At 37.3% G+C, this 16,030-nt stretch overlaps 1 protein-coding gene across 8 annotated transcripts in view; it reads left to right on the forward strand.

Moving 5' to 3' along the window:
• LOC119529895 (hedgehog interacting protein) overlaps positions 1-16,030 on the forward strand; it is a 90,953-nt gene that overhangs the window by 56,747 nt on the left and 18,176 nt on the right. For all 8 annotated transcript variants that reach the window (XR_005215969.1, XR_005215968.1, XM_037830733.1 and 5 more), the window contains exons 6-11: positions 159-332; positions 1,010-1,153; positions 4,064-4,185; positions 7,696-7,819; positions 8,763-8,893; positions 11,295-11,376. Coding sequence is in view for 6 of the 8 variants with exons in the window: in XM_037830733.1 (XP_037686661.1) it covers positions 159-332; positions 1,010-1,153; positions 4,064-4,185; positions 7,696-7,819; positions 8,763-8,893; positions 11,295-11,376 (777 nt within the window). In the remaining 2 variants the exon portion in view is untranslated. The remainder of the gene's footprint in view (positions 1-158; positions 333-1,009; positions 1,154-4,063; positions 4,186-7,695; positions 7,820-8,762; positions 8,894-11,294; positions 11,377-16,030) is intronic.

Genomic DNA, 16,030 nt, shown 5'->3' on the forward strand with positions numbered 1-16,030 from the left:
CGTAGTTTTTTCAGGAATTTTCTTAGCTGCATTTCAAGTATTGGTTTCCTTACTTAGGTGTCAGCTGGTTTGCCTCCCTATTAGTGAATTATTTACTTTCTGGTGGATTCACCTGACATCTTTGACAGTTGTGGTATTGTTTCCTCTCCATAATATAGAAAAAATCCACATCAAGTTGATTCGAGAACTGCCAGAGTATTTCTAGAAGTTGCAGAACTCCACAGAAAGCATCTAGGAGGACAACTGCTGTTTGGCCCTGATGGATTTTTGTACATCATTCTTGGTGATGGGATGATCACACTAGATGATATGGAAGAAATGGATGGGTTAAGGTAAAACACTGACAACAAATAGGCTCTTCTTGGTGTTAAGATGTTTTCAGTGCCAGGAAAAGGGGTCTGAGCCAGTGAGTTAAAAAACATCTTTGAATCATATCACCTCGGTTGAATGTTTAACTTTGTTTTCAGTGTGAACATTTATAAAATGAGGATGAATTCAGTAATATGCTGATGTATTTTTTCAAGTCTCTGTACAATAAGTTAGTGTTCTGTAGTTCTGTGGTACAGAGACCCCACTGCTCACACACAGCCCTGAGAAGCTGAACCTCAGGCTTATGGGCAGCGGGCACTCTTCAGCTGCAGGTGTTTACACTGTGTCTCAGCAGTCTGTGTAATGAACTAACATAGTCCAACAAAGCTTCCTGGGAGAAGCTTGATAATCATTTAATATACATGGATTGGCAGAAAATAAAGAGGACAGATGCACAAAGCAATACACTGGTGACACTACAGTCTGCAGCCACCATTGAACTGTGTCTTGGTGCTGCCATTTCTCTGGAACCAAACTGCCCTTGGTTTCATTTCCCACAATATGGAATTTAGAACTTTAATAATTGTGTCTCAAGTAAGGAAATTGTTCTTTCATCTGTAGAGCAACCTCACCAGATGTAGTGTAGGTGAACTGCACAACAGAAAACAAAGAAGCACTTATGTTGTCCTCCATTTCTCAGTGACTTCACAGGTTCAGTGCTACGACTGGATGTGGACACAGACATGTGCAGCGTGCCTTATTCCATCCCAAGGAGCAACCCACATTTCAATAGCACCAACCAGCCCCCCGAAGTGTTTGCCCATGGGCTCCACGACCCAGGCAGGTGAGAACACTAACCTGGCCCCTCTCTAGCTGTCAAGTCCAGCTGGGATTCAGGAACTGGAAAAGTGGCATCCAAGGCCGTGTGTCTGAAATCACACCAGGTCATTATCCAAGTGATATTTAGCTCTTTTTAATATATGTGTGAAGCAGATTGGGAAGGCAAATTATACAACCAAAAGGACAAATTCATGGAGAAAAATTCTCCTTAAAATTGGTCCAGGTTATTATTAAACACTGTAGGGCTTATAGTATAATGATTAAGATTTAATCTGAAAAATTTAGAGGGATAACAAACCATTTGGTTTGTTTCCTTAGACCCCTCTAAATCTTAATTTCCTCTTATGTTAAATGGGAGTGATTTATAACTACCTTGCCATAATAATTAAAGAAAATTATATGTTAAGCATGAAATACAGTGTCTGACACTTGGTAGGTGTTAGATAAATTACAGTGCTCATCATCATAGCTTCATGTAACATATGATGGTGCAGAATCAATTTTCTAAGGAGTTGGGCTAAATGTTAAAAATGTTTTTCCTTGAACAATATTGTGACTACTAAAGGAATTTATATTTTCTGTTTGCTATCATATAATGAGCCATAAATAAAGGAAAGCTAAAAAATATGTAGAGTGAGAAACTTGGGGGCCATTAAAAAATACCATGAAGCATAATGTAGAAATTCTGTGGTGAGTGCTTCATCCTGTCTGTGGTCTGTAATTCATACTAAGAAGTATCTTGCCACATTCATTTATTTATTAGCTAAGTTATTATTGCTATTTAATGTTTATTGAGTGTTCACTTTGTGCAAGGTGAGTATTTCTCAAACTTTTTATTTTTGTAATCCCTCATGCCCTTCATCTCCCCTCCATCAAAGTCAAAGTCTACAGTTCATTTCCTTTTTGGCATCTGAGCAGATCTTAAAATCTGTGCGACAGGGAATACTTAAGGTAGGTTCAGGATGTGGAGGAAACTGTCACATTCCATTCATATAGCTCAGAACTCACAGATACCACCACAAAGCAGCACTTTGAAGTCGAGCAGCCTGAGTCACCACAATCCCACCGGAGCTTTCGGGCAGCCCTCCCCGGGGTTCTGAACCCTCCGCGCAGAAACACGGGGTGAGGCGCTTTAGAGACCAAACGTGTGGCAGGAGGCCCGTGCTGTGAAGCCTTACCTCCTCTGGAGGCAGAGGGCTGTAGGAGAAGCCGTTGTTTATATTCCTCGTCCTTCCAACAGTATTTTAACCCAGGAAGATTTAATAAAGCAGAAGGGAAACGAAAATAATTAGTGGCTAACAATAAAGCTAACTTTTATTAAGCACCTTGGTGCCGGGTGCCGAACTAAGTATCTTGCTTGCGTTATCTTATGCGTCTGAGGTAGCTGGGATCAGGCCCTTTTTCCCCCATAAGAATCTAGAGGTCGGAGAGGTCAAGTGGTTCTCAATGGACCTGAGCTCCCAGCTGCCAGAAGCGCCACCTCTGAGAGCCCTGGCGTCTTCTAGATTTGCTGTTTCTTGTTGGAAACAGGTCAGACCTCTTTTTGCCATGGTTTGTCCATCTTCAAAAGAAAGGTATACAGAAAAAAAATTTCTTATCCTATCGTAGCTTTGATTCCACTTTGAGTCACAGCAAGTCTGTGTCATGACGCCTGCCAGGCCTTGTGTTCTGTGACTCACTGAATTAGAGGACAGTGGCGACTGTGTTGCCACAGAACCAGTAACCCATCTTTGGCAAGTCAGGCTTATAGTTTTGCTATTATGAATGGGATAATTTGGAGCCAAGGATTTTTGTTTCACTGGATTTTTTGTATGTTTGTTTTTAAATAATTGCTATATATAACTCATGTCTTTTGAGACCTGGCACCTACTTTCAATTTAAAAAAAAATTTTTTTTTCATTGTTTCAGTGGTTTGGTTTGGTTTATACGTAGCTAAGGTATTCTGTTGGTGTAAAACAGTGATTCTCAATGGGATGATTTTCTCCTCTGGGGGACCTCTGGCAATATCTGGAGACATTTTTTATTGTCACATTGGGAGGGATAGTTCTGCTGGCATCTGGTGGGTACAGGCCAAGGATGCTACTAAACATCCTAGAATGCACAAGACAGTCCCCCCAAAGGAAAGTATTTTCAGACCAAAATGTCAGTAGTGCTGAGGTGAGTCTACCTAAAACCTATGCAAGCCTGTTTTCTACATTTGTGAGAACTTCAAAAATTATATTACTCAAAATTCATTCTTCCTCCAACCCAAACTCCCATGCCCAGGCCCTTGTTGACTTAGACATTCCACAGATATTTTGAGCCGCTATTAGTTTTCCAGCTTTGAACTAGGTAACAGCAATACAGTGGCAAAGAAGTTGGATGTGTTGCTTGCCCTCATGGAGATTACAGTCAGTGGCTTAAATTACAGAGATATTCTGGTCCTCAGATTAGGGGTGGAGAGCACAAAAACAAAGTCAACATAAAAGGACCATGATGGTTGTGGTAACCAGCTTTAGTTTATTCCTTTAATTGGGACACATGCTTCCCTTTGTAAGAGCAGCCTGAGTTTTAGAATGCAATAATCCATGTAAGAAACACAAAACTAATATTATATTTGGGGTTCATATGTGAATTGGTGAGTATTAGGATTATTCATGGTACTTTACCAATAAATACATGTGCTAATCCTTAACAACAAACTAACAAATGTTTTAGGTCTATATCATATTCATAATGGAGAGAGATACCAGGAGAAATTAAGAAATATCTTCCAGAGATCATTAAGCGTCAGCAGTTACTAGAGGATCCAAGGTGAATAGCCTGAAAATTCTTCAGCAGCCCACAGAGGATTCCTGAGTCAGGAATCTTCAGTCTGCGTTTGGAAGATATCCTCAGTAGGAATAAATGTCTGTCCCCCACTTCTGTTATGCAGATGCGCAGTGGATCGGCATCCCACAGATGTAAACATCAATTTAACCATACTTTGTTCAGACTCCAATGGAAAGAACAGATCATCAGCCAGAATCTTACATATAATAAAGGGGAAAGATTATGGTAAGCAGAGCATAATTTGATGATTTTGTTTTACTTTGGATTTTAAGATATTAATTCAAGAAAAAAGGATTTCTGCAAAATGAGCATTGGGGAAAGCATAGAAATTTTAGTCTAACAGTGATGATGGAGTAAATTGCTCACATTTTAAAGGTCCGATGACTCTTACAAGCTGTAGGGCATCCAGTTGGTTAATGACCTTACCCGCATGTTCAAAAAACTTAACGGCCTTTCAGAAGTGAGCAGGTTGTACTTCGCTCATCTGAGACTCAAGAAGAAAATTTCTATTTATTTAATATAGTAAGGGAGAACTTCTCTGAAAATCTTTTATACAGAAAAAAATGTTAAATTTAAGTAATATCTCAATACTTAACATGCAAGTCTCAGCGATTAGGAAAAATAATGTGTTTCAAATAAGACTATAATTTTTTAAAAAGGCTTATTTTAGAGATAAAGTAACATACTTGTAATAGTTGTTTACCCATCATGAATATGGTATATTTAAACATTATTTTAATAACATGATTACTAGAGCATTGGAAGTATATATAAAAATATAAATTTGGATAATACTGAACCCAAAAAACTTAGTATTTTTCAATGTTTTAGTATTTCTTTTGAAGGAAGTAATATATCAAATATTATTATGATTCAGGGAACATAGTTGATTAAGATTATTAAATTGATGGCTTCTTCTATTTACTCATTCAATACAGATATTTATTTAGTTCCAGGAATGAAGCAGCTGTGTTAGTTCATGTGGTATTCAGTTATTTTACTTTATTTTCTTCAGGTATTTGTGTGTATGCATCTTATAAAAGCCAAACCAAAGAAAAATATGGTTTAGAAAAATAAAAATGTAATGAATCACTAGTTCAATGGAATTTTGGCTATATCTGTAGGTTAAACTGAATTCTACAATCAGATCAAGGTTCATCTGAAACTCATTACGGTACTACATTTGTGTCTTGACATTTGGCTAGTAGTGACAGTCCTGCATTTATGTTTTTAACAAACATGTCCACAGTACTTGCAGCACAACAGACCCCAAAGTAAGCATGTTATAAACTTTATTCATTTCATTATCAAAACAGACACTCTTATTGCCACATTGTACAGATGAGAAAACTGAGGCACCGAAAGGTTAACTGTCACAAAACATAAAGTGGCAGAGCCAGATTCAAACCAGAGTCTGTGACCTTAATCATTCAATTATGCTTTGTTATCCATACAACTCTATAAACAAAACTAGTCAAATATTTTAAATGAAGATATTACTTGATTAAGTGACAATGTTTTTAAATATACGATAAATGTGGTTTTAAAGAACTGTTCTAACAAATAGTGTTTCTCAGCAAGCCAAGTGAAGAGGAGTTTTCAAGAAGTTCTTGTTAATTGTATCAAATCCTACTGGAAGTAAAGGAAAGTGAATTCTCAAAACTAAGGGAACATACATATTTTTTCAGAAATATCTTAAGTATATCAGTGGGCCCAGCAATTAGTTAATGAGAGCCTAAAGAGTGGGAGAAAAGTAGAAACAATTTTTTCTAATAATTTAGCAAGAAGAGGTAAGTTGAGGAAGCTCACACAAAACTGCAAACTTCCCAGTAAAATTAGAGATTGAGTCACAGCTCAGACTGAGTAGAATGGTTGCTGAGGAAAAAGGAAGGCATTTGAAACAGGAAAGGGCCAACAGCAGGCAATGATTGTGGGAAACAAAATGTCTGGCAGCTCAGACTGGGCCACGTGAAAGTTTAGTGGATTTTGTTCACACCATTTTGTGGCATTCTCCAATATCTCTGACAGCTCTGAGTAAGGGAGCAGGAGGGGCTTAGTAGCACAGGAGAAATTCCAGAAGGTCAAAAGTCTGAGAAGTGCTAAGATAGTAGCAGGCTTATTTCTGCATGTGTCTACTTGTTAAAGCAGCAAGGATTCCAGAAATAGAATTTTCTAAACTGGTATTCTAGCAGGACTTAATTTCTAGGGATGCTAGTACTTAATCACCCAGCTCACACCAGAAGCAGAGGGACATGCAACAGGACCATTTAGCTTTGGTTGCAGAGCTATATGTGAGCAGGCTCAGGAAGCAGAGGGGCTGTCATGAAGCTACTGTATGATACTACTGCTGTAACAAATTTAGAAACAGAAGCAAAGGGTCAAATGAATGGAAACCTACACACACACACACACACACACACACATCCTCACTATGAGATCAGAAGATTCAAAGGAAAAGCCTACAGTGGAGTAGATTTCAAAAAACTGTGGTATTATAAAAGGAAACCAATTTTGATTTAAGGGAAAGAAGTGAAAGGAATTTTTAGAAAAAAAAATTAGCTCATATTTTCTAAAATGAGATCACAATATCAGAAGGGCCCAGAGTAGGATATATAGGTTCAGATTGGGCCTGGAGAGAGCAGAGGATGAGGACAGGATTTGATGGAGGGGAAAATTGTGTGAAATGTCAGAGCCCACAGTGATAGCTGCCTACAAAAAAAGAGTAAGCGTGCTGAAAGGATGAGGCAATTCTGAACAGTGATATTTTTATTAAGAAGTTTATCAATCAACCCAAGTGTCCTATCAGCAGATGAATGAATAAACAAAAAGAAGTAGTATATCCATACAATGGAACATCATTCAGCCTTAAAACGAATGAAGCCTTGATACATGCTATGACACAGATGACCCTCGATGACATCATGTCAAGTGCAAGAAGCCAAACACAAAAGGACAAATATTGTATTTTCTCTTGCATATGAAATACCTAGGATTAGCAAGTTTGAGACAGAGAATGGATTACAGTTTACCAGGGGCCAGGAAAAGGGGTGAGAGGCAATGGGGAGTTACTGCTTCATGGGTACAGAATTGCTTTTCGGGGTGATGAAAAAGTTTTGGTAATGGATGATTTTGATGGCAGTACAATATTATGTATGTTAATATCACCAAATCATATACATGTAAGTGGTTAAAATGGAAAATTCTGTTTTGTATATGTGTTACTACAGTAAATTTTTTTTAAAAGTTAAAAAAAAAAGAACTGTTGTTTGATACTTTTGTTTTCATTAAAATGTGAACTTTAAACCATTTTATATAACTTAATGGGAATAGTTTTATTTGCTAAATATACACAGAAGCATTTCTTACAAAAAAATCAGTATTAAAAAAATTATTTTTGAGTATTTTGATTCTAAAATAAATAACCATGCTTTAAAATATTCAGATACTAATTCATTGAAAACTTGATATGTCTTGGCAATCATACTAAGAGCAAGCATTTGCAGAGATTTTTATTGCCTTAAGTTGTACATGGAGGTCCTTTAAATTTTGACACTATTTAGGCAGAGAGTAGTTATTCTTACTAATTATAGCAATGATCTATGTCATGCATCATACGAATATTTTAACATCTCACAGTTTAAAATAAATTGCTGTAATAATTGTGGTTTGGCCTACATTACTTTTACATTATGAAAATACTTCATTTGATCTAATGCTCTGTTTGTTTCTTTCTAGAAAGTGAGCCATCACTTTTAGAATTCAAGCCATTCAGTAATGGTCCTTTGGTTGGCGGGTTTGTTTACCGAGGCTGCCAGTCTGAAAGACTGTATGGAAGCTATGTGTTTGGAGACCGCAATGGGTAGGTTTTCTGATTTTACAATTTGATATACCAAACGAAATATCCATTGATTAGTGGCCAAATTGACATAAAATTTTCAAATGGTTGTCTTCCTTTGGGGATCAGGTATGGGACACACATAAAGATTATGATATATTTTTAGTTCCACTACATATGATATAAGTTTAGTTGAAGAACTCCCAATAGATGCTTTTAAGCTCATAAAATAATTTTTAATGGTAGAGAAGTGTTTGGATGGATTTTTCATATCATTTAGGCTTTTCCATTCATCTTTAACATAAACTTAGCCATGATAATGAGTAATGTAAAAACTATTATTTCACACTGTTGTATAAATATCTTAAAAATTCCTCTTGGAGGGCTAAGAATTCTTATTTTTCCAAATTTCCAAAGTTCTTTGGGCAATTTACTTAATTTGTTTCTACAGTTAGGAATAATATGAAATTAAAAGTTTAACCTAAAATTTAAAGGTCACCTTGTGGATTATTATAAGAAATTCTGTGTTGATGCTGAAATTAAGACTCTTGCTTCCCAAGTTGCTGGCATTCAAACATATTGCAGAGCTGATATGCTCGGTTGCTAGAAAGAACTAGAAAAGCATACCGACACCATGCTCTTCCCCCGTCCCTCTTTCCGATTATTAGCAGAGCATGGAATCTAGTCCTGGAAAGGAAGTGTCATTCTGTGGATGGAGGGGGGGCTTTTCTCATAATCAGGTGCTTTTAGTGCCCCCCTCCTAACAAGGTATTGTCTTTAAGTACTTTCTTGCCATCCGGGAATTTCACATTATTCACACCCATTAAGGGTTATGTTATTTTTCCCTTTAGAAGCCAGGTCTATGACACAACAATTATTTATTATGAATTTTATTTTAAAAAATTTATGGTGGTCTTTAAGGAAAAGCATGTTTTCACTGTAGGTTCATGGTATGTTTTCATTTTAGGAATTTCTTAACTCTCCAGCAAAGTCCAGTGACCAAGCAATGGCAAGAGAAACCACTCTGTCTTGGCAACAGTGGTTCTTGTAGAGGCTACTTTTCGGGTCACATCTTGGGATTTGGAGAAGATGAATTAGGTATTCTACAAACTATTTTTTTTAAGTTCCATTCTTGCTCCTTTGCTGATGAGGCTTTGCTCTACCCTGAAGAAAGAAGTATAACAATCTCATCCTCCACTTTTGGGAAATTTAATCTTAGCAAAGATGACCTACTGTAAAGTTTAATGGTCCAGTTAAGTTTTCTCTTCTAGAGTCTTTTTCCTGGGAGTAAATACATCTTAGTTTCACTCCGAAAATATAAAAGTAACAAAGGAGAAAAATGTAAGCTAATGGGAGACAGGAATAAGAGAATTTTTGAGTCCTGAAGAAAGAAAAATCTTTTAAATGTCCACTGTTATTTTTGATTGTGCTTCTGAGACATTTGTTTTTATTCTCTCCCTGAAAATCTTTCCACTTATCCATGTCTCTTGGAGTCAAGGGATTTTATTGGAATATGGATGCCACCTTACCTTCTATTTTCTTTTTTGCCCATAAGGCCATAAAGTATGTGCAGGTAATCTGACCTTGTAGCTCTCCTTTCCAAAAGAATAGAAATTGTCTTTTCTTTGATGATCTTCAGGATAACATACAATATAATTGTCAGCATATTATCAAAATGCATATGATGTAACAAGCAAGAATTTGACCTTGGAATGTGATCAGAGAGTGAAAATGCTTCTTTAATTACAGGGATAAATGTAGCTTTCATAATGACTCCCTTTAAAGAATGATATCCAAAGGAACCGTGGCTACTATGCTTTTATATGCTGACATGAATTTCCAGGCCATTAAAAGAAAGAATGTTTCCAGTCTGAATCAGAATATTTTCTCTAAAAATCTAGATGTTGTTTTCCTACATCAAATGGAGAATTTGTCAGAAAAGTTCCTTGTCATTCACTTTGATTAATAAGGGACTCAGACAACCCTCCTGGAATAATAACACGTATTCAGAGCCGCAGGAATGTAGATTCAAATAAGAGCAGTCCAGTCTGCTCCATTCTTGCTCCAGCATTGGAGGCATTTTACACGTAACTTTCCCTTTACATTCTCCTACCCCACTCAAGCAAAGGAACCAATGTATCCTCTGCAACGTATTTTAAATTTCATTGGCGAATCCTAATTTTCAATATATAAATTGCAGTTAAATTGCTTGTGGCTGTGCTTGAGATGAATTTTTAGATGTTATGACTGAACCATTTTGATTTCCTCAGACCTTGCTACCTATGACTCACTGTCAATCATCCTATTAGTGTCACCACCTTTGGTTAAAATATCCCAAATGTCTGTGTACACTTAATGCTATGTTGGGAGCAAAATCAACAAGTGAAACATTCACAACCCTTACTCTGCAAAAGCTACACCATTGTGTATACCACATAATTAAAAATAGATATACTTCTGCTGATTTACATTTTAATGAAACTACTTGTCTAATAACTTAAGAGGCATGTAAGAAAATGAGGCAAGTTTTTGCACCTTTTGAAACCAAAAGTGTTGAGGGTCTGTTTTAACTTTTGTTATTTTTTTAAACTATAAAATTAGGATGGTTTGTTGGAAGGATTAAATGAGATAAACTAGATAAAGTATTTGCAAAACTCTGTTCTAGGTGCTGGAGATACAGCAGCAGATAAAGAGGCAAAAATCTAAACTGCCCTCACAGAATTTATATTCTAATAGAGGAGGAAAATAAAAATAAATAAGGTTTTTAAAAGAATTACACAGCATGACAGTTGTTAATTGTGCTTTGAAGAAAAATCTAGTAGTGCAAGGGAATAGAGATTGCTGGGTGGTTAGGGAAGGTGCAATTTTAATAGTGCAGTCAGGGAAGGTGACAGTTGAGCACAGACCTGAAGGAGGGAACGAGTTAACCTAGTGGAGATCTGTGATCTGGAATAGGAGTCTGGGACAGAGCCTGGGACAGAGCCTGGACAAAGTGTGGGACAGGAGCCTACCTCGTGTGTTCAAAGCCAAGAGGCCAGTGAAGCTGCTGAGGCATTAACAAGGGGGAGAAATGTAGCGGATGAGGTCAGAGAAGAAGGACCCACCTCTCCGGCCACTGTCAGAACTTCCTTTTGCTCTGAGAGAAATGAGAAACCATTCAAGGGTTTTGAAGCAAAGGAATACAAGCCAACTTATATGATCAACTCCTTGAAAAGAATCATTGTGCCTGGCATTTTGAAAATCAACCCAGGAAAACAAGGCTAGAAGCAGGGAGACTGGTTAGGAGGCAATTGTGCTCCAGGTGAGAGACAGCTTGCTTCTGTGCTTGGCCTGCAGTTGTAGTGGGAAGTGGAAGAGGCATGCATTGTTAAAGTGTAGATTCGTGAAACCCTACAGTTTTAGGCTAGTGATTTTCCTGAGGATGGAGATCTGCTAGGCAATAGGAAGTAAGGCCTTGTAACAGCTGAGAATTAACTTACTGCATTTCTGTCTTCGACAGGTGAAGTTTACATTTTATCAAGTAGTAAAAGTATGACCCAGACTCACAATGGAAAACTCTACAAAATTGTAGACCCCAAAAGGTGAGATTTCTTTATATCCCTTTTAGTCTGGTGGTTATTATTCTTGGAAAATTTATTTTAGTGCATTCAAATTAGTGATAGAAGAAATGCAATTAGCAACCAGCAAAGACGAACACTTCTGTCCGTTTCATACACTAAGTGCTGTGCTGGGAGGGACCTTCAGTCCCAGTCTACAAGGATGAGACTTCCCCAGGCTGACCTTTAAAAGCTTAATTGTGAGCACACCTACATGTCCTCCTTGTTGTCATCAGTGTCATGACCGTGGTTAAAAGCCAGAGGAGGACCCTGACTTGTGGGACAGTAGCTCAGGGTCTCTTCTGGGAAGCAGTAAGTCCTCCTTCTTTTTCAAGAAAACTAGGAAAGCACTGGTAGGCATGACGTCTGCTTAGTATGATTTCTGTTAGGTAATCAGGATAAGTTATTTTGGCAGTTGAACATCTGAGCCTCATTTCAAAGCTATCTGAAAGCTCACAGACTGCCGTGACTAAACCAGTGAAAACTGAAGACGTGTTTTATTTTCCTCAGCAAACAGAGGATCTGAGTATTTTAATCCTTTTAAGAATATGTTGATGCTGCCCCTGTTCCTCCCCACCTACCCACCACAACTTCAACGCACACGCACAACTTTCAAATCATCTTGAATCATAGTACATTGTTAATTTTATGAATACTACCCAAATTCTCAGAAGCTGCTAAAGTTATACACTATCAAATAGACATTAGTTATAACTTTAAAAACAACTATAACAAAACCCAAGTTTCCTTACAGATAGGACTATTGTTGAGCACAGTGCTGCAAATCTCAAATTCCACGTGAACTTATCTTTAGGAGCCCATTTGCAAATTTAAATTCCTAAATTCTAAGTATTTTTAAAAAGAATCAATCCTAATAATCTGAAATTTTTTCTATAGGCATTAATTTAATTCCATATTTAAAATATTATTTATAAGTTGTAAATTGTGTATGTTTGTATGTTTTTCTGAGAACTAACAAAATGAAGATTCTGGTCCCTTTTCCATACCACAAAATGCTATCTTTCCTGAGAAAACTATATGCTGACAATGACTACTGCACAATAAAAACAGGAATAATTAATTCTAAATGGTCTCTCCGCTGTATCACATGTACTCACCTATGCTGATAGCAGTCCTCCTCTGTTTAATAGTACACTTTTCCTTTGACAGTGAGAAGTACACAGCTGTACACTGTAGGGTTTTTTCTCCCTCCTTAAGTACGAAAGCAATGTCTTCCTTGGGATGAAAGAAAAAAATTATAGCAGACATTTAGGTGATTGTTGAAGTTGGCAATATTAAGAATTTAAAAAATCAAACATATATAATTAATAAAATATCACAGTTCTAATGATTCATAATGAGGTCAAAGGATTTCATTCAGATATAAGGCAATTAGTTTCAGACCAGTCATTGTTACTCCATAATGTTAGTCAAAGTTATGATATGCTTTTGTAAGCTTCCTGGTAGTATTATAATCAATTCTGCCACCTCCTCACAACAATCTTTCTCTCGGCCTTTGGATTGTTTAGTCTGTCGGTGGTGAGTTGAGGTGAATTTTGCACGTTCAATCCACTATTAGTCTCTAATTACCAGGGTTGCCATAAGGGATGTGGGCTCTGTGATCTTAGGGCCTCCTCAAGTAGGGTGGTCTCAGAATGACAAACCTGCAAGGCCTGGCTTCTCATTGAGGTGCCTGTTTCTGGTGAGTCATGTCATGTGTGGGGCCAGGGTTAAGATTTGTGTTTGGTTTTGGAAGGGTGGGGGGAGTAAGGGAGTCCCAAGGACGCCATCCTTGTGCATGAGCAGAGACATAAATTTCAAAATGAAACTGACTATAAGAAAACAAATGTTTTCATAAACATTTGTTGGGAGCCTCTTGCTGTTTCGATTTGGATGCCAGCGTTTATTTATTATGGTATTACTCTTTAGATGAGTTGACGTTCTATATAAGCAGACACTTTAGCATACAAACGGGATTATTTTGGAAACACTAGCTAATTACTAGCATGGTAGTGTTCAGGATGTCTGCTTTAGAGCAAAACTGTTTTTCTAAAACTTTTGAGGGACAATTTGAAGAAAGAGTTTCATCAAGTAAAAGAAAAAACAGTATATAGATATTTCTTGTTATATCAAAACTCTAACTCAAATTAAGCTCTTAAATTAATTGTATTCTTACGGAGTCCCCAGACTTGTTAGAATAATATTTTCAGAATAACTTTCAAACATCAAATAAATTATGGTCCTGGAGGAGAATAACACCAAATTATAAAGCTTTTATATTCCACATTACATATCAGAGAAATTATTTTCTTTCTCACCATATGGTGTACATTTTGCTGTTTTTCCCTCTACACACACAAGAAAAATGAGGAAGTTTAGAAACCATGTGCAATATCTCTTAAGTCAAAAGTAGATGCGGTTCCAGTATCACCACCTCAGTCTGCAAGGACTAATGTGGTATAAGGCTCTAAGGAATTGTTTTCAAATCATTTGGATGGCCAGTAGTCTCAGAAAATGATGGAAAAATAACCTGTTATGAAAATCAAATGAAATGCCATTCTTTATAGTGAAAAAAAATTTTAATTCAAAAAAATGTATAAGAATACAACCGTGTTTCCCTAAGGCTTTAGTAGAACCCAGGAATTACTTAAGGGGAAAAAAATTCCCCGAGGAAGTAGAAAAGGGATGAATTTTGCCTCTGTGTTAGAACTCTGAACATGCAGTCGCATCTCATGATAGAGTGGAGCTGGGATCAAGTCAACGCCCAGTGCCCGCCTGGCCAGCCATGGCACAGGGTTCCCAAAGACATTAGTCATGGGTTCTGCACACCCGGGCCTGGGGAGCTCCTTCAGACAGAAGTTCCAGAAAACAGGTTTAGATCTATGCAGCAGGAGCACTGGGCAGAAATTCTAATTTCACTTAGTCTTGCCATCTGAGATTAGTCAGGAATTGGGAGTGAGTCTGTCCTGGTAGGTGGGGAGTCAATTGCTGTGGCCTCTTGTGACCCTGTGCAGGCTGTTTCACCACACTGGGCCTCCTTTGCCCATTTCTAAGTGACGGATGATCATTCTCCCCCACTCTTCTTTCTATGCAGGGCTATGAAGATACATGAAATAATAGATTTAACATTTATTAAATTTTTTAGTATTGTTGGTGTTCATTCTCTACATTCAAGAACTATTTTCAGGGGATCTCTCAACTTCTAAGGTTCTCTTGCTTCCAAAGTTGGAATAGAGGTGTCCATCGAGCTTTAAAGAGCTAATACCTAGTTTTCAAATGTCCATGTCATGCCTCAGTTGCTTGCTCTTTATTAAATCTTTTCAGAATTAAGAAAATGCTTCTGGGGAATGGAAATTAAAGAATTCTGATGGTTATGTCACTTCCAAGTTTTATTTTTATAGAACACACATTTTTTTCACACTATTGACAAAGCTTCTTTAATTTTTGTTTCTGATGAACTTAAACCAAATGACCATTTTTTTTAGATTTTGCAACATTTCCAGGGTTATCTCGCTGAGAATTTGAAAAACAAACTTGTTTTTAATCATGTTGATTTAATTACAGTGAGCCCACTCTTAACTATATTTTAACATATTACTTGTCCGTTACCCAACCCCTGACACAAGTCACAAGCCAACCTTAAGAGGTCTATAAATTAACACTGCAAATTCCAGGCTTGAGAGTTTCATTTTACAGAACCGTTGTATCCCCAAACTGCTCTGTGACCAGTATCAAAAACTGCCCCTCATGCCCCCTCTGCTCCTCCCCCACTGTGGACCTACTTACTATTGTTTGTTTGTTTTTCCTCTCAATATCTTCATCCTACTCCTTATGACACTGAATGCTAAAGAGTGCTTTCCTTTAAAAAAAAAAAAAAGCACTTCATAAGGGAAGATCAATTCTGTTTATCCTTTGCATGTGTGTCAGGGAGCTGGCAGGCAGCTCTGCCATCCTAAAGAAAGTCATACATAATAGAGCAGCTTTAGCCCAATAAGCCAGTCTAGCCCCAATTCATCAGTCAAAGTTTTATGCAAGTGGCCCCCCTGAGTTGATAAATTCCCACAGTGCCTGTTGACCCAGCTGCCAAGCCCTCTTGCAGCAGGTGGTGTTTTCAGGGCCACCCTGACAGTAATACAAACTGTTTAGCAGCTCCATTGACCTTTCAGCTATTAACAGGGATACAGGCTCCACTAGGGACTAGTTTTCAAACATGACAGAATTTCTTAACACTGGAGGTCATGAACAACTATATGCCCTATAAAAATCCATTCAGCGTGGTAGATTTTAAGTCCGAAGACAGGGAGCATTTTCTACATTTTTTGCCATTGTTATTTTTCTACATATCCAGCAGCCACAAGTGGCTATACATTTATCTTCCAGCTTATAATAGATTTTTTTCTTAATATGCTATATTTAATGTTATGGTGAACACTACTTTTTTTTACTAAATCCTTTCTAAGCCACCATATAGCCTCTGAAATTTTAAAGGTATATTACCGAAGAATGAGACAACAACAAAGTCAGAACTTCTAATGAATGGATTATCATCATACATAATATATGGTAGTGGCCCAAGGACAACTGGAAATTTATTCATTCTTTAGCTAGATTTCAATATGTGTATTTATGTACATGCACA

Source organism: Choloepus didactylus, chromosome 3, assembly GCF_015220235.1.
Source record: "Choloepus didactylus isolate mChoDid1 chromosome 3, mChoDid1.pri, whole genome shotgun sequence".
NCBI lineage: Eukaryota > Metazoa > Chordata > Mammalia > Pilosa > Megalonychidae > Choloepus > Choloepus didactylus.